We start from the raw sequence: 17,822 nt of genomic DNA on the forward strand, positions 1-17,822 counted from the left end.
CACCTCCCTTCTCTGTTCTCCTTTGCCACCTATCAAAGGATCAAGAAAGAGAGAAAAAAACATGATAAATCGTGGAATTGATGGGATTTGATCAAAAATTCAATTGCCCCCTGTTGGAGTCATAGAATCCGAATGAGTGGTTTCATTATTCGTTGAATATCTCCATGGTAACACTTGAAAGGCAAACGCTAACATTAGAGATGAAACGGTGAGAAATAACTCGATTTATAAATATCGCATTCATCCCGCAAACACGAAGAGGGTATGTTTATTTATCCCGCATAAACGACGCGTCGCGACGCGTATCCTTCATAGTCGCTGGGCAAACGGAGTGAATCTTAAATTTGTTGAAAAATTTATCAACCTTTCGTTTCGCGTATAATTTGTTTTTATTCTTTTTTTTTTCTCATGTATCAAATTGTCTAATTTTCGCGTGTCTTACAATATCGAACTTCCTGTTGTTCCTATATCACAACCGGTCATTACGTTTTCTCCCGTTTCACAGCAAATTGCAACATAACCGCGACGTTTTTATTGAACATGAAAAATTTTATAGGCGAATCGCAACGATTTCATTCAGATTATGACGCTCATATATCCGGTGAAATCGCTAATGATATTCCGGAACGAGTAAGATTTACGAGCATTTTTCCACGTGTTCCATTCGCGTGTCAACCAATTACAATGAAGGAAGAATTTTCCAAGGGTCTTCCTCGGACCCCGGTGTTAAATCAGGACACCTGCAGACAGCAGAAGCTATTTCGTTGAATTTATTTCGCGTGCAAGAGGCGTGTGGCAGAATTCGTTTTGCGCGAAGGAGAAGACAGACACCTTACCCGTAGACGAGTGAACGTGCTATAAATTGTGGTGACGAAAGAAAGGCAAGCGAAAAATGGTGAGAACAAAGGACCAGTACTTAACTTTGTACGAGAGCTGTTTCATTGTTAAAAGGAACAAAACGTTACTTTAAATTTACTTGGTTTTAACTTAAAAATACAGCTTCTGCTTTTCAATATTTCTCGCAGCATAGAATTCGATGAAGAGATTCTTTAATTTTATTACCATTTACGGCCATAAAAATCGAACAAAATACCGGAAAACGAACCTCGTTAAATATGTATGAGATAGGATACGATTAAGCTTTCTGCAAGAAGTAAGAAGGTCTGGGAATCGATCGATCGTTTTCTAAGTTCAGTGGAGCGTGATGACGACCTTGTCACGAAAACCCATTTCTAAGAGGGCGAAAAATCGCGAGAAAATTTCACGGGCTGCGCAACAGGAAAGAGAGGAGGGAACCGTCGCCGTTGTATCTACGCTCCAAAACAAACGGGAAAATCATTCGTGGAACTTTTTACGATCGTCGAAAGTGGAAGTGGCATCGTAAAACAACGGTACCAGGAAGCCAAGCTTTTGTTTGCCTTCGTGTATGTATTTTCAAATGAAAAACCAAAACATCGTCTATATACCGCTAGAAAGTTACTCGGCTATTGTTCGGTCAGTTCTCATGAACATGCAAATGAAATTTCCAATTCTATATTCTTTCCTTTTTAAGACCACTGCCATGGAATTGATTATTCAATATGTTGTACCATTAGAGGGTAGATTCCCAACATGACCCAGTTGTTTTTTTTTCTTTTTTTGCTCGATCTTCTCGAGAATGCTTGAATTTTCATTAAAACTGCGATATCAAAATCATTAACTGGAATGGATCCTGACGGAACTCAAAAGTGCAGTAACGACGCTAATGAAAGCCGCAACTTTTTCCATCAACATTAGCTGAATTTCTATGCATATCCCATGAGAGTATCGTCCTGTTTTCCAGGTGAGTACAAGTCAATGTCCCCACCCCCAATGGCAATGCGATATGTGTCAACTAATATAAAGGCTTGTTATCCAGGTGGAAAAGTACAAACTGGCTGATCGAGGCGAGTGCGCATGCGCGGGCCGAAAGTTTTCGCGCCGCCGGCCGGCGCGAAGCCGTCAGTCAGCATCGAGCCGTCGCACGTGGAAGGTCGGGCGTAACCTGTTCGCGCGCGAAATCACGATGTTTCGGTATAATAATCCGCGTGTTTCTTGTTTTCATCATTTATATCGTTACAAATTACGCACGATCGTGTAGTTAGAATCGTTTAGAATAAATTCTTTTCGAATCGGGTGTATCTGTGTGAAATGAAGGACAAACCACGCATCTGAAGCATGGCTATCATGCAGTCCTGTTGCTGCTGGCGGTCCGTCAGGAGGGGTAGTTTTGCCTGTGCTATTTATTCTGGGGTAAGTTATTGAATAGTTTTATCACTATCCTCTCCTCTAAAATTTCAATTTCATTTTCTTGTCTATTCCTGTATGTTTGATGTTTCTATTTAAACCCAGACTGCATTATTGATCCGGCAAGCTATCGAAACGATAATATGTATCATTTAATAAAACATAACTCGATGGACGCGTTAACGTACCACGTTTATTGCTAATCCGAAAAATGAACGAGCACGAAATATTGGCTACGTAATACGTGTTACGAATTTATCGCGAATTTTTATATTTCTCCCCTGGGTATAAATGTTTCAGAAAGAACGTTCCGACAACTTTTGAAAAGTGAACGGAATTTTATTTACAAAAGCGTAATCGAAAGTGCCAAGTTTACCTTGAACCTTTCGTTATTTTCAGCGGAAATGTTGAATGTAATTGAAAGAAAAATTGTCAATGCGATATTTCCTTCTTCGAACCCTTCAAAATTTAGTAAATATACACAGTAGAGGCACAACCGTAATTTCGGAAGTGAGAAAATTAAACGACATTAATTGAAAGAAAACACGGAAATGTTTAGCGAACAAGACTCGTTATTTTGTTTTATAAACACGTTGAAATAACAGGAAGTTCAATGCTGGCGATTACAGTGTCCTCCGGTTTTCTTTCTTTCGCGCGGTAGCCGTATAATGCGAGAAAAATGTTCACGTTTTCGTGAGACGTCAGAATTAATACATTTTATCGTTCCACCGTGGTCGTAAGCGACAACAATAAACAAGCGTGGTATTATGAAATTGCTCGCGTGTCCGTAGATTCTTAGTTACGATGGAACGTCGTAAAAGGATCATAGGTGGTCTGTTATGATTCTACTATGGAATTATGAAATTGCAAAATTATGCAGCTGTTATTTTTAGCAGAAAAATAATATATGACGCACGTGGTGTGTCATTACAGTATCCGACGCATGGGGTGCGTTATTGATTACACTGTATAGACAGCAGACACACAGGGTGCGTCACATGTCTCTATTAGCCTTTTATACACCTACATTCATTTCTTTCTTATATTCGTTACACAAAATGCCCGTCGAAGAATTGATAACGAAGTGTTTGATAATCTGGGAGCAAACTGTGACCAGAGCAAAGGGTTAAGGTAGCCTGTATCAGAGAGTTCCTTGATCACGCATATAGCATAACTCGCTAACAAAGTTAATTACGTTCAGTGGCTTGAAATAGAATTAACTTCTTGCAACTGAATTCGTGTCATTCTCCGATCGGTTAGAGTTTCGAACTTCCGGCATTGATTCCCAATTTCGCTGTCGCGTGTTCCTCGATACGCTATCCCGGAACTATATTTAATTTGCCAAACCACACGTCATACTTTTTCCCGTAAATATAAATATCGATGAAATTTTCAAGTCGGTTATTTAACAGGAAAAATGTAATTGGTGATTTGATCGTTCGCATAAAATGCGGCGGATTAAATCGGCACGGTTGTCGATTTTCAAGCAGAACGTAGGATATCGGGCGCCAACAAACTGTCGAATTTCATTTAGAACGAAATTACACGGTGAGGGTGGAGAAATTGTATCGTCGATATTTGATGCCTCATAAAGACGCGTCTACACGAACCCGATCGTAGTAAAACGCAGAAAAAAAGGGGTTAAAACAGGCCCGTTTATTGGACGTCATACCGTGAGGATGAAATATCGTGAATGGCTTCTTCGTTTTTGAAAAGAGAATAAAAATATTTCGATTAAACATCGAGCTCGTGTTACCGCAGAAATTTCATATCCCTCGTTCGATACTAATTTGTATACAAATTAATTTTCGAATGGATATACATAGACGAATTTAAATTAAATTGAAATTCATCCACGAAGAACGTTTCAAGTTTCCCTTAAATAAATATCAGGTGCTCTTTAATCGACAATTTTTCCCGTAACTTTGTAACAGAATAATTAACTTTATAAGAGAAAGACTCTTTTAATGAAATACGTGCTTTCGGGGTAGGGTGTGCACTGTCTGGAAAGTTACGTAACTTCGTTAGGAATTATCAGAGAAAGGATTAAATTGTAACTTCGATCTGCTTTCGATTGTTAAATACGATGAAAAATCTCGTATACCTATGGGTTAATGCGCAGTTAGAAAATTAGTCCAAAGATTTTCTGTTATTATTCGATTCGAGATAAGCCCGAACCGACTGAAAAGTGGAGAGGTTTAATTTTAAATCAACCTAGAGCGAGGAGGATTCGCGAATCCTTTTGCAGCGTTTAATTATTAAGCTAAAGGAAGAATGTTTGAACAAGGAAACTAGCATTTTATCGGGTTAAAGCTTAGTCCATGGGTCAAAGTAACCCGTCTATCTTCCAAGGGTTAAAAGACGCAAATTTTTAATTATATATCATGTAATGATATCAGGTAAAATGGATGAAATTATCAGGTAATTCAAAGCCCGTTGCATTCGCGGTACAGTTTAATTGAAACGTTAACGTGCGAAATCACACGGTTGTTTTAATTCTTTGAATAATCGGGAATATCTGACGCTTCCCACGCCGGGTAATTTAATACTACTGTCCTCGGAATGATCAGGATTATATTAAATTAATTAAGATCAAAGTTGATCGGCAGAGGCATGAAATTCATGTTAATCAACGGTATGCCATTTACGTAGAATCAAAATATTATTTTTCGATGCAATCAAGACTTGGGTATACTTGTATATAACAAGGTCTTCAATTCTATAAAATCGTTAGTTTCGAATTACTGATCGTAGAATTGATTTGACAATTAGAATCTGGAAACCGGAAGCTGCTGTCTTCGGTTTCGAGTCTTAACGAGGACACTTTTAACCCTTGAAACTGATACAGAGTGAAATACTGAAATTTTCATGAAAAGAGTTTCCATACTTCAACATTTATTTTCGAACAAACGAATAGTCTATACGTACTCTTGTGCAAGCAGAGTTCCCTTTCTCGGTCCCTCGACAATATTTGCCATGGAAAAAAAAATGGAAAAAATTCCAGAGAAGAAATGAGAAGGAATGGAGAACAGAACACAGGGTATTCCCAGAACAACTCAATAATATTTCTTTTTTGTTTTACCAACTTGAGCCCTGTTATATTGCGGCGAGCTAGCAGAAACTGATCGAGCCGTCTATTGCGAAGGTGAAAAATTTCGTGTTCGATCGCACGAACCATTTCTGTTCGATATATGATATGGTTGAATGAAATGGTGCAAAACAATAGAGCGAATGGTGTGCCATTACAAGAATTCTCTATTGAGTTTCTTCGGCTAGATATACCTTGAAAAGAAAATCAACTATTCGATTTGTTCCTTTCACGAGTCGTCATTCTCTCACCAAGCATTTTCTTTTAATTATTAAACAGGGCCATTATTTCCCATTTCGTTGAAATTAATCTTTATTAATTCGATACGTGACCACGAAGTATCTTTGCTAATTGAACGTGAGTCATCGTTTTATATTGTCATCCGCTTATACCTGGCTTTTCGGAATAATCAACACTATTTGTGTAATTGAAAAGCCCCGAACGACCTGTTGGGATCACGAGTTGTACGAAGCTTTACGTAAACTTGACGAAATACATATTTTCATTGAAATACGCGGTTCACGAATTTAATAACCCTTTTTAGAGCATAACCACTGATAGGGGATGAAAGAAGGCACCTCGAAGTTGATGACATCTCGAAGGCCTACAAAGATGAGGAAATTGGTCCAAGGTCGACCTGACTAGTCGATAAGAGGGTAGAAGCGATTTCAATAACCTCCTAGAATCGATCGTTTGAAAGACGAGAAAAAGATACGCGATTCATTCTAAAGAAGCGACTTTTGTGTACGTTTCTGTGCATGCGTCATTCGTATGGCGCGTCAAATCAATGATAAATGTTGACAAATGCCGCTGGTAACGTCCTTCCTTTGAATGAAAACGATTTCTCTTCTTCGAGTGCGCCGTTATTGATACGAATCGCTATTAAAAATGACAAACGATCGATCTTTCTCATTTGTCGTCAGTTAAAACGTGCAAAAACAAAGTAGAGTAAAATTTGAAGTATGACATATTCTTCTTGGCGTTTGAAATTGCCTGAACACAGACCATTAGGGTCGCTTTTTCAGGAAGTAAGATCCCAATGGAGAAGCTGGATTTCTTCAGAATACCTTGTTTCCATGTCGAAAGCTTTGAGCGTGAAAAAAAAATAAAGCAATTGCGATTGCGATTCGACTCGAGAGCTAAAATGGATAGAGCAAAAGAATGGTCAAACTCAGAAATTCAATTTTAAATTCAAACGGTAATCAGGTTATGGTATCGATTGGACATGCTTAAAGACAATTAAAGTTGTCGATAATACACGAGCGGAACCATCGTTTAATTAAACAAATGGTTAACCCGAATCGATGCTTTTGTGCCGGCTTCTCCCGTGCGATAATCTTTGCACGTATATGTACATCAAACAACATTTTGTTATTTCTGTTAATTGTTCTCGGAGGGAATTCGATTTTTTAAATATTTTCAAGTATGTCAAATGAGCTTTAAAAAGTGGGCTTTGATACAATTCTTTCAATAAATTTATTATTCCATCTGTCAAGCTGCATAGAATTTTTACGGGATTCGTAATTGAAGAAAATTTATGACTAACACCTTAGTGTTTGTTCTGTTTCAGATTTACTTTACCGTGTTGGCGCTAACCACTGGCAAAGTGCTCCAGGGGGAGAGTCAATACCTGAGAGGGAATCGTTCTTTACCGGAATCCACCAGCTTCCTAGAACCGGACACGATATCCCCGAGTGAGTATTCAGTAACAGTATTCACGGTACGTACACCGGAATAGATATTACATTTTCCATGGTAATAAATCATTAATCGATAGCTATATCCCCGTATACTTGTATTTGCTTGAAATCACAACTCACTATTTCTAATTAACACTAGCGTTCATAGATGAATTTCAATTTGAAAATTCATAAAATTTCCCAAATGTGTAATTAACAAAGGAAGAAATCTACATAGTTTAATGTTAACGTGCTTCTGTTGCTTCAGCAACGGTACGGTTTAACGTGACGCTGCTTATATGCTCGTGCTGCGGTGTGATTTGCAGCATCCTCCTTCTCTATGGCCTCTGCAAGGTAAGAGATTTCACCACTGTCACCGTAGCGTAAATTTAATTCTTCATTATTTCAACAACAACCTCCCAGAATTAAAATTAAGGTGAAAAGGAGTGGTCTACCAAAATTAGTTTCTCGTCGCTAGGAGACAAAAATAGTTTGAAAATAGATCAACAGATTGGTATCATCAGTCGACTGTCGTGTGTCACCCACGTGTGAATGACATCTGAATTTCCATAGAGATCCATCACCGTTATTTTTAGAAATTCTTTGCCATGTCTAATTAGAAACATCCTCCAACTAGATGATATTTTTCTGTTATAAACAATAACGTTCCATTTCATTGCCACATGGTTTTCAAATGGGTGGAGAATCTCAGAGGGAATAAGATTGATTCTGACATGAAAAAGCACAATCCGTAGCCAGTGATCCCACGATCACCATTTCTAGCATCGAAAAGGGATCACAGAAATAGAAAAGCGACGAAGGGTGAACCGAAGGGCACGATCTCCTTCGTGTTCTCCTCTATCAAGTTTAGTCCGAAATGGGTGCAGCACGTGGCTGGAAATTCGGATGCTTAAAATTGATTATAAAAAAGGGGACGAGAATAATATCCAGGAGGGTGTTCGGGAGGGAATTTATGGAAACGACCCCGGTTGATGAAGTTGAAATTACTTTTGAAATGGGCCAATTGCTTTCGCATTGTATTACTGGAAGAGTTGAATAACAAAATTTCATTTCAAGTGTTTAAAATGTTTTCAAAAAGAAAGGGGTCAATGTATCAGATAATCCGACCAATCATTCTTCTGTCCCTTGTAATCGACGTCTTATCACCCTCCTATCCTTCCCGCTGTTGGTTCATCCTAAATGACAGACAAATCCGCCCTCCGGGCATGGCGATGCAATTTTTATCAACATCCTAGGAAAAGCATAGCCACCAGTTTTCTGAATAGCATAGAATCTTGGCTTGTCGAATCGAGGAAAATATTTCTAGAAATAGTATCCAGTATGAAATACAAGTAGAAAAAAGGACACGTGTCGCGAGTTAATATTTTACTGTGAATAAAATATTAAATTGAATATAGAAGCCAAGAAAGGTAGAGTAAATTCTCTGAAAGTTAAAAAAGTAAAAGACGAACTCTTAATCAAGAAACAAGAACCTTCAGCTTCTTTTACGAGCTTTTATCAAGGTGGTAGAGATCTGAAGAGACTCGCGATGAAAGTCAATAAAAAGCACGTTACCTTACAAGTACTTTCCATATTTTTCTTTTAACAGGTCGTTACGCAGCAAAGTTTGAAATCAATCCGCGATGGATAGACAGGTCGAGGGATTTACAGAAATGTTCCCGTTAGTCCCGCAGAGAGTTAAGTTTTCAAAGTGGATTCCGTAGGATCCGTGATACGTTAACGTAATTAAGCTCGGCGAGTTAATCTCAAGAGTTAGCTTGCTGACTGCCATGCTCGAACAGCTTACGAATCTTTGACATAATATCCAAAGATCCTTGCAAAATTTGAACCGTCGTGAATCGTAAACTGTTTGATTATGTTAGATAATAGAGATTATTACAATCTGATCAGATTATTCCAATTATCAATGGTAAATAAACGCAGTAAGATGATTAGCCCTTTGTAATCTATTATCCCTTATGATAGGCCAAGTCCGCGAAATATTAGAATCTTAGAATTTTGGAAATTTGGAAGATTAGAATTTTAGAATTTTAAGGCCCCCTTTATCAATTAGAAAATATTAAAAATTAATTATTTCACTTATCCGAAAAATTTGCAATTAAAAGGGTTGATTTGAATGCCACAATTAATTTTCCAATTGCTTCGGTAATTGATTTTCGCCTTATCATCGTAGGACGAGAATTTTCCGGAAATTCAATCTCTCGATTCCAGTGCTAATTCATCGGTCTGACGCAAAGTTCCTTTTCCTTATCGACCTGTTCATCCATTAATCATTTGATGTCAAAACGTTTATCCCGCGATAGTGAGCCCATCATGAATAACCATGGCAACGTTTCGCCAAGATTATTCCATGCTTTCGTTGGGTTATTTGTCATCCGATGTTCATCATCCCCAATACAATACGTTCGCACGATTGCACGGCTTTTTCTTCAATTTTCCCTCAATTTTCCTCTTGTTTATGGCTTTGATCGAAATGATTCATCTTTTGTTCGTGGAACAGAATGGCAAAGAGGGGATCACGGTAACTGGATTGTGTATTCTGTTCAAAATTCCTCCCGCATAGATCGATTTTACACTTCGGGTCAAGAAAAAAACTTAACGAGCTTAAAATAGAATTTAAATGCGCCCTTGTTATATCTAATGATAATATTTAACAAAGCACAGTTAATTGCAACGAGAGAGATCCTTTAAGTATTTAGCTTTATAGTTAAGTCTTTTCTTCTGAGAATGAAGGTTTCGTTTTGCAGTCATTAATTTTGAAAATAAGATTTAGCCAAGAAAATGGTAACTTTAAGTGCACCAACACACGCAACTAAACTTTCCAACTAGAAGTTTCACTCGATTCGAATCGCATTTCAAAGCAGCCAGCCTGTGTAAATGCACTCAAAGCGAATCGTTTCTTTATGGGTTTACATAAGCACCATGAAACTTTACCTGTCGTATTTTTACCGTACTTTCAGAAAATATATATAGGAACGATAAACATTACCATTTCTTGCATTCCCTTGAAACAATTCGCGTTATTGTTTCATTTATTTTGGTTCTTTCGAAAATATCCAATCGTATCAAGTTTTTTTGTAAATTAATAATAAAGAAACGCTATAGTGTCTACGTGGTAAAGAAGAAAATGAAGGCTCATTTTTCACCGACATTTAATTAATTTCGTCGGACAAAGGACCACATAAAAGCCTTGTATTATAAACCCTTTCCAGACGCTATAATTACAAGTCAAAAGATTTCCAATAAAGTATTAAAAAAGGGGTTTTAATTTGCATTTAACGTTACAATATAGTTCTCTGAAAGAGAAAAGTTTTGAGAACAGAAATGGAAAAGCTGGTGATATAATTGAATCCGTCAGTATGGCGGCAGGAAAATTATCATTTCCGACTGTATAATCGTCCTACTTTTTCCACTTTAACAGAGAAACTCGGTATTCTAGGAAAACGCAATACAATTGTCTTTCCACTGTTCGGAGAAACTTTGAACCCTTTCTAGCGGAGAAGTTGTCCGAACTGTTTAACCCTCTCGGTAGACTTGACGCGGAAAAATGTTGGTCGTTTCACGTTGGCTAGGTGCAACGAGTCGAATCGAATGTTTCTAAAGGAACAGAAAAGGTATTAAAGTTAAGAAGAGATACTTTGAACGACCCTCTAGAAATCAGCCTTCCTTCTCTACATTTGTCTCTGTACATTCGTGACTGATGTATTCCAGGATCAACGTGTCTTCCTGATACCATGGATTATCGTCGTCACCACCATCTGTTTCGTCGACATTGGACATTCCTTGTATCTATTCATCGCTGCTGTAAGTATTACACATTCCTCTTCGCTATTATTTAACCCTTTCGAGTGGGTCTCACCGTGCATGGAATTGTCAACGAAAGGGTTGCAGGGTTACCTGAGAAATTTGGAAATTCTGGCATTCTGAAATTTTAAAATTTTAGAGTAAAGAGGGAATTATTCATTTTTCGGGGGTCCAAACTCATTCTGATTCCTATAAAATAATGATTTTCTTGAGAAAGAATTTGAAAAAGATCGCGTGTCTCGTTTCCGATAAAGAATAGTCAGGAAATTGTTGCATTTGTTCCTATGCCTACGTTCCCGCATCCTTCGTGAGAAGAAACCGTATGATCCTTCCAGTCGCGAGTCAAAGGGATACATGTCTAAGGATAATTTAAGGAATCCCTGGGAACTCGAAGGGGAAAGCTTTCACCGATGCTTCTTTGGTCGCTCGAAAGCTTTCTCTTTCCATGAAGAATCCCATATGGAATGAAAAGTGAAAATACGATTTCCAAAGGATTGCATCCTTGATGCTCGAATAAGTATCGACTTTACTCGCCACGATAAAACTCTCAACTACAAATGGTAGGACTGGTAGCGATTTTCGATTACGAATTCTTCGACCCAGTTCTCCTCGAAGCTGCGTTTTTCAAGTTCCCTTTAAATCACGACCAGAGAACGAGAATTTCTTCAAACGTTGAATATGGACAGGGGTGCTTTTTACTCGAAGAAAGGTTCTCCTTCGTTCGACGATTTTTATTCGAATAAAAACCACTTGATCGAGGACCAACCCCTCGTATTACGTTACACAATCTTTACGTGTTCTTTTTCTGAAGAAATATTTCAAAAAATGTGATTTCTCTTTTCTGACAAGTTCAATACTTCAATTTATCGATAACCGGAAACTTTCTTTGTTCTCCTTGACAAGTTGAGGAAACTTTGGGATATTTTAAAAAATGTATTCCTTTTCGGCTTAGAAGTTTTATACAGCCAACTATAAGTCGAGTTAAGGGAAGTTTTTAAGCATCGAATGATGGAACCGGGGTCAATCGTGACCCACACCTTTGGATCGTTGGTATAACGCTTGAATTTTTGTTTGAACGGCCTTTGTATTTCTAACTTGTTAGGGTGAGAAATTAGCACACTGTTTATTAAGATTTCGTATCTTTCGAGGGCAATTGCCACCCTTCTTAGACCCACCCTTGTCAAGGGTTGTTTCAAACTTTCCTACTAAATTATAATTCTCCTTTCTTTTTCACAATTTAAAAAAAGAAAATCCTCGGGATAGTATAAAATGGAACACGAAGTGGATACTGGACCGCAATCCGAATCTCTACTCGTTTCGAGCACTCGTTTTTCCTCGTTGTTGAAGCTGAAGGGTTGAACCGTGTCATTACAGAGCACACGACAAGTCGAGTACTTTTTTTCGATGTTTCCGACATGCTTGAAGGACCATTCTATTATACGATCGAGCATCCACAACGTTTTGACATCTCTCGAGAGGCGTTCACCTGTTCCGACGCGTGGGGGTGGCGCTGGTTGATCCGTATTTGCATATCCGCGAACTTTTTAATGATTCCGACTAATTAGCTTGGAATAGCATACAGGAATATTTCAGATAATTGTTATGGGAATTCGTCAGTGACGATGTATAGGAAATTTTCATTCTGCCGAGTATAATTCTGAATTATAATAATAATTAGAAACAGTGATTTAAAATATCAAATTTTAAAATAATTCGATTCTAATTATAAAAATGTAAAATTACATTTAAATTACTATTGTATCAGCAAATCTACGATCCATAATTATGCTCGAATAAAAATCAGATGTTTTGGGCATCACTGAGAAATGGCTATTTTAATAGCATGGTTGAATGAATTAGTATCCTCTCGTCGTAACTCCGTCAGAAGATCCTTAATTGAGATTCCTGTAGCCACCTGCGTTCGACGGGGATCAATCCTTGGGCAAATTGTATCATGTCACTTGGTGGTTGTATGCGAGGCCACGAGATCGCATCGCTAACCCATTCAAATCGAGTCAATGAACACGAACCCGAAATACCGTGTATTTCATAGCGGAATCAGAATCGGTGAAACGTTTATACGAGGCTGGATCTCCGCGTTGCAATAGCTCGAAATCGTCCTAGGTCATTAAAATATTGATTGAAATATTTTTTCGGAAAAAACACGAGCCAGGACAAAGTGTAGTGTAAAAGGAATTAAAAAACGTTGCATCGAAGCATGATGATAAAACGTGTGAACACGTGGATCATACGAGGAAATGTCCATGAGTATTTTTTCATGTACAGAATGGCAACACGTCCAACAGCATCGTGCAATCTTCATTAACGTCCTTATCACTATCACATCCAACCCTTTTCCTAAAAGAGGTAGGCGTGGGTAGAACGAAACATTTTTTCATTTTTCTGCGCGAACATCAAACGACATCGTCTTTTCTTGCATAAAAAGTGGAACAGTGATTATTATTTCTTGCCGAGACGTAATGACTGATTAACGATTGATTAATATGCAATGAATAAATGTTGGAACATCGAGGTTGAAAGGAACAGCAACGAAGGATCGTTGCGTAATGCAAAATCGTTGTTGGTGTTCTCTTTTTCATTTTGCCTTGACTAGAAAGCGCGTGTCACTGATTTTTTTTTTTTTTTTACTCCCTCTCTTTTTCCTTTCAGTCTTTAGCTGTAATAAAATTTCAGGCAAACTATCGGGAATCGATTGGAAATATCCTCGATTCCATTTTCATGATAGCCATCCGCACACTTTGCAATGTTTGTGGTAGAATTTCTCTAATGAAAAAGCGTATATTTTCAATTGTATCAGTAAACGATCCATTTTTCAATAATACTTCTCTTCTTTAAAATGTTATTCTATAAAAAATGAAAAATGTATTTCAAATCTTTTTCACTCTCGGGCGTTTTAATAATATTACTCGTAACCTGACGTAATACAATCCTTTGTTAACAAAGGAGAGGAAAATGATATGCAAATTGCGTACAGCATAGGTTTTACTCGTAGCTTTTGTACCAACCACACACGTTTGTTGCAGGATATTGAATAACGTTTTACAACCGGTATACAATGAACCTACCACGAATAATAGAAAGCCTCAGCCTTCATTGCCCTCTTGTAATCGATTTCCGTTACCGTTACGGTTCCTCATCGAAATTTTACATTGCGACAAGAAGAGAAACGCAACGAAGCTTATTGGAAAATAATCAAACTTTAATCATGAAAATTATTTTCTGCCAAGAATTTGTCATACCTTTCAGTTAAATTGCACACGAAACACTCGATCGCTTTTATTAGAATTGAAAAGACTTTGTCGTTTGACATTTCTTAAAATCGCTTTTCATTGGAAACTGTGAAGTTTCCAATTTTTTTATCATCCCACGTGCAACATTGATATTATATACCACATTTATTGACACAAAGAGAAGGTATGGTAAAAAAGAAAAATAAAAGGTTTCTTTGTTCCAAACACCATGAAACACGTAGACTATACATTTTTTTCCAGATGAATAATTTTCCATATTTCATCGAATCGATGCTTTCACCCGATTTTCTTTTTGCCTCGAAGCTCTCCTTTCGATTTGCTTTTCAACACGATGACAAATTTCCGAGATTACTTTGCACTTTGATGATTTTCAACGAGTGCTTTTATGAAACGTCGATATCAATGTTTTATTTTGGAATCTCTGAATGATGGATTTACGATACGTTTGGATGGTGTATTTCAGAGTGGATTTAATTTTAACATGATTCTGTTTCAGTCCTCCTTTGACCCGACCAAAGTGATGCTGTACACGTTGAACTTCTTTCTTCTATGTTTGAACGTGAGTGGGTTTCAGTCGATATATTTAATATTTATTAAACGTTAACGTCATCGTCTTAAAAAATTCGATATCATAGTTCGCGGTGTGGATGAAACTTGGTTAATTTCATCTTTCCATATCAATTATAAAACATCAGTAGAAACAATCTGTTAGGTCGTCGAACGAGGAGGAGACAATTTACGGGCTTTATTCCAACGTATCTTTTACTTCAGATATATTCCCTGTTGTGCGTGATCTCCCAGTACCAAGAATATACGAACGGTCGAGGCACAGCCGCAGATGACTACGAATACAGGGTCAGTATTCTGAGAGTGTCTCAACGGGAACAGGACAGGGATAAGGGACGAAAAGTTAAGTGTACTAACCGTATTTTCCAATTGTTATTATCTAATTTATATCTGCGAAGTTTCCATTCGTGAGAAATAGAAATAGATTCTAATCTTATATTAATAAATGAAACTGGACCTAAAGTTAATTATTAGATAGAAGCTTCGGGGAGAAAAAAATAGAAGAAAGTTTCGGAGAATCTGGAAACGTTACACTATAATATCCGTCGTTTGGAACGGTAACAAACAATTATGTAGAAACAATGAAAATGTGATACCATTGTAATCTAACGCACAAAAAGTCGGATCGAACGATATCCTCTTTTGTTTTCCCCCAGAAAATCGCTGGACCTTCAATACGAAAAGCTCTTAAGAGTATCGATAACATCTAATCTTGTTATCTTAATACAGGATAACTGCTATTGTCGTGATTTTTTGATAGAAACGTTGCCTTTTTTTGCTATGTCAGAGGCAAGTTCACGGGTGAAAGCACGTTATGTAAAATGTACGAGATTTTAACAGATCCGAAGTTCCTTTGCGGATTTAACATCGGAATCTCCCGTGCCATTAATTTCTTGGGAAATAATGAGATTTGTGCCAGACAACTTCGAACTGGCATTGTAATTACACAGAGAACCCTCTTAAATCCTTATCTCTAGAATTCAAACGACTGTCCTCCAACTCCTTACAAAAGACACTTCCCTGAACACTATTATTTTTAACGACAATTATGAAACAGCTATTAATAAAGATATTCCATTAAAAATCTAACGTTAGTTTCTTTAGATTGAAATTAATTATCAGAAATGCAATATTGCAAATAGCAAGGTGCAATCAGAAGTGCATCCCAAGAGAAAACTCGATCATGACCAGAGATATTGATTAATGTAGATTGTGTCACCAATGACGTTATACATTCGCATCAATATACGGTTGGACTCGTATTATTAGCTTTGTACAAAGGGCGCTTGACGTCGCGACGCCCTTTCGTGTCGAAGGTCCTCCCAAACAAGTATCGTTCAAACTAATATGCATAATATGACTCGCGATGTGCATTCGGATAACAGGATCGATAGAAATTCGTAAAGTAATCCTTGAAAGGTTCGGAAAACTTTCGCACGGTACTCGGTAGATTCTCGTTATCTTCACAAAAGCGATAGAGCTGCAGGAAGTTAATTATAAAATGGACCTTATGAAGTGTTCTTTAAAGGTTCCAGCAGTCAGATACGCCACACAACCGCTGACTACAACTGCCACCTCTTGTCTGAGTTCTCGGCGAGCAGCGACCAACAACGAAACCAAAGTAACCGCAACACCGACGCAAAGTCCTACGGGCCAAAATACTGTCTCGTCGGAGAAAAGTCCCGTCGCTGGTAAATCGTCGAGAAAGCACGTCCAGTTTCCTGACACAGCGTCGGACAGCCAGAAAGGAAAATCTGGTAGATTCATATTTTTATATAAAATTTTCAATGTTTCGAAATGAGCCTGTTCGATGTCCAACGAATTTATTATTTTCTATGCATATTTTTTGACGACACTTGTTGCAGAGTTTCTTTGATTAAATACAAAGGCTATTTCGAAACATCAGATCTTTCACTCTGTGTGTTTCAGAGAGTTCGATCACGATGCTGATAGCCAACAAGGAGACGGAGAATGATTATGCGATACCATCGGACTCCGCGATGATCGATCCATCCATTCAATCTCAGAAAATGACCGAAGTACAATACACCTGAAACCATTGTCCATCCCTGTCCCGTGTCAATGATCATGACAGCTCCTTGTTGCCATTTTACGGGCTTTCTTTGCCCATTCGTAGAACGTTTCCACTACGGTCGATTCAATGAATAATTTATCCTCGTAAAAGGCACCATCGGGATACAAGTTCAATAACCGATGGTGGTCGTTTTACCAATCGTAACAGTGGTTCGATGAAAGCGATCCTCGACAGCGAATGTCGACGGATTCGGCCCAGCGAATTACTTCCAACTAATAGAATCTGGTCACCGGTTCTCCGATAATTGTCCGAGTTTCGTGCCACGATCGCGATAATGTTGCCTGCTTGTCGCCCACGGTCACGATTTTCGTTGCAACCCCACGGTTTTTGCCAATGAAAAATCAGAGTGACGTTAGAACAGGAAATTGAGAAAGTTTCGAATGTCACCGGGGTGGTAAATCAAGGTACAAAGTTTCACAGGCGGATTCTAGATACGGGTGAATACCTTCGCGAGTTATGATTTTAGTAAAAAATTCGGAAATTCTATATTTCGAGAATTTCAAATTTCTGAAATTCTAAAATTCTGAAATTTTGAAATTCCTAATCCCCTAAAATAATTATTTTACCTCCTACGACGTATAAATGGATCCGCCTCTGCAAAGTTTCTCGGAAAGCAGAAGCAAAAGAATTTTTGCTCGGGTCGAATCTAAGGATAAATATTTACACCGTTGCCGATCAATATTTAACGTCACAAACATGACAATTCTATCGTCGCGGTAATGAACATCGATCTTTCGAACGAAGATAGACGTATCAATGGTTATCCGTAGCTTCGGGAAATCGTTCGATTTAATCCACGTTCGATTGATGGGGAACGAATTTCAGAGTTGCGATGAGAACGCATCTACGATACTCTAAGTCTGAAATACATATTTATACCAACAATGAAATATTTTCAATTCTCAGACTGCTCGTATTCTTCAATGTACATATGATTATAAATTTCATCGTATTACAGTACCTGTTTGTATAGATCCCGAAGAGAACTTTTAAAAGGCTGTTTAAACATTTTCAATAAATCGTTTATGTGG

The 17,822-nt window shown here is 37.9% G+C and overlaps 1 protein-coding gene across 3 annotated transcripts; it reads left to right on the forward strand.

The window, feature by feature from the left end:
• Positions 1 to 1,561: 1,561 nt before the first annotated feature.
• On the forward strand, positions 1,562 to 17,813 carry LOC114872390. Of its 3 annotated transcripts, XR_006829447.1 has the most exons (9): positions 1,562 to 1,822; positions 1,898 to 2,271; positions 6,924 to 7,047; positions 7,301 to 7,386; positions 10,765 to 10,857; positions 14,626 to 14,688; positions 14,901 to 15,039; positions 16,225 to 16,453; positions 16,626 to 16,716. XR_006829447.1 is itself a non-coding variant. In XM_029179540.2 (8 exons), the coding sequence occupies exons 1-8, from the start codon at positions 2,197 to 2,199 to the stop codon at positions 16,748 to 16,750; spliced, it is 879 nt and encodes a 292-aa protein (XP_029035373.1). In that variant the 5' UTR covers positions 1,901 to 2,196; the 3' UTR covers positions 16,751 to 17,813. The 3 variants fall into 3 exon arrangements, 2 of the variants coding, with proteins under 2 accessions (XP_029035373.1, XP_029035372.1); XM_029179540.2 differs by lacking the exon at positions 1,562 to 1,822 and having other exon boundaries at positions 1,901 to 2,271; positions 14,901 to 14,984; positions 16,626 to 17,813; XM_029179539.2 differs by lacking the exon at positions 1,562 to 1,822 and having other exon boundaries at positions 1,902 to 2,271; positions 14,901 to 15,038; positions 16,626 to 17,813.
• Positions 17,814 to 17,822: the final 9 nt, after the last annotated feature.

This window comes from Osmia bicornis, chromosome 5, assembly GCF_907164935.1.
Source record: "Osmia bicornis bicornis chromosome 5, iOsmBic2.1, whole genome shotgun sequence".
In the NCBI taxonomy this organism is placed as follows: Eukaryota; Metazoa; Arthropoda; class Insecta; order Hymenoptera; family Megachilidae; genus Osmia; species Osmia bicornis.

Excerpts from the sequence above, each read along its gene's own strand:
- LOC114872390 (XM_029179539.2), top strand. The coding sequence starts at position 2,197 with ATGGCTATCATGCAGTCCTGTTGCTGCTGGCGGTCCGTCAGGAGGGGT. Across the intron at positions 2,272-6,923 it reads CCTGTGCTATTTATTCTGGG|ATTTACTTTACCGTGTTGGC; the intron begins GTAAGTTATTGA and ends GTTCTGTTTCAG. Across the intron at positions 16,454-16,625 it reads CAGCCAGAAAGGAAAATCTG|AGAGTTCGATCACGATGCTG; the intron begins GTAGATTCATAT and ends TGTGTGTTTCAG.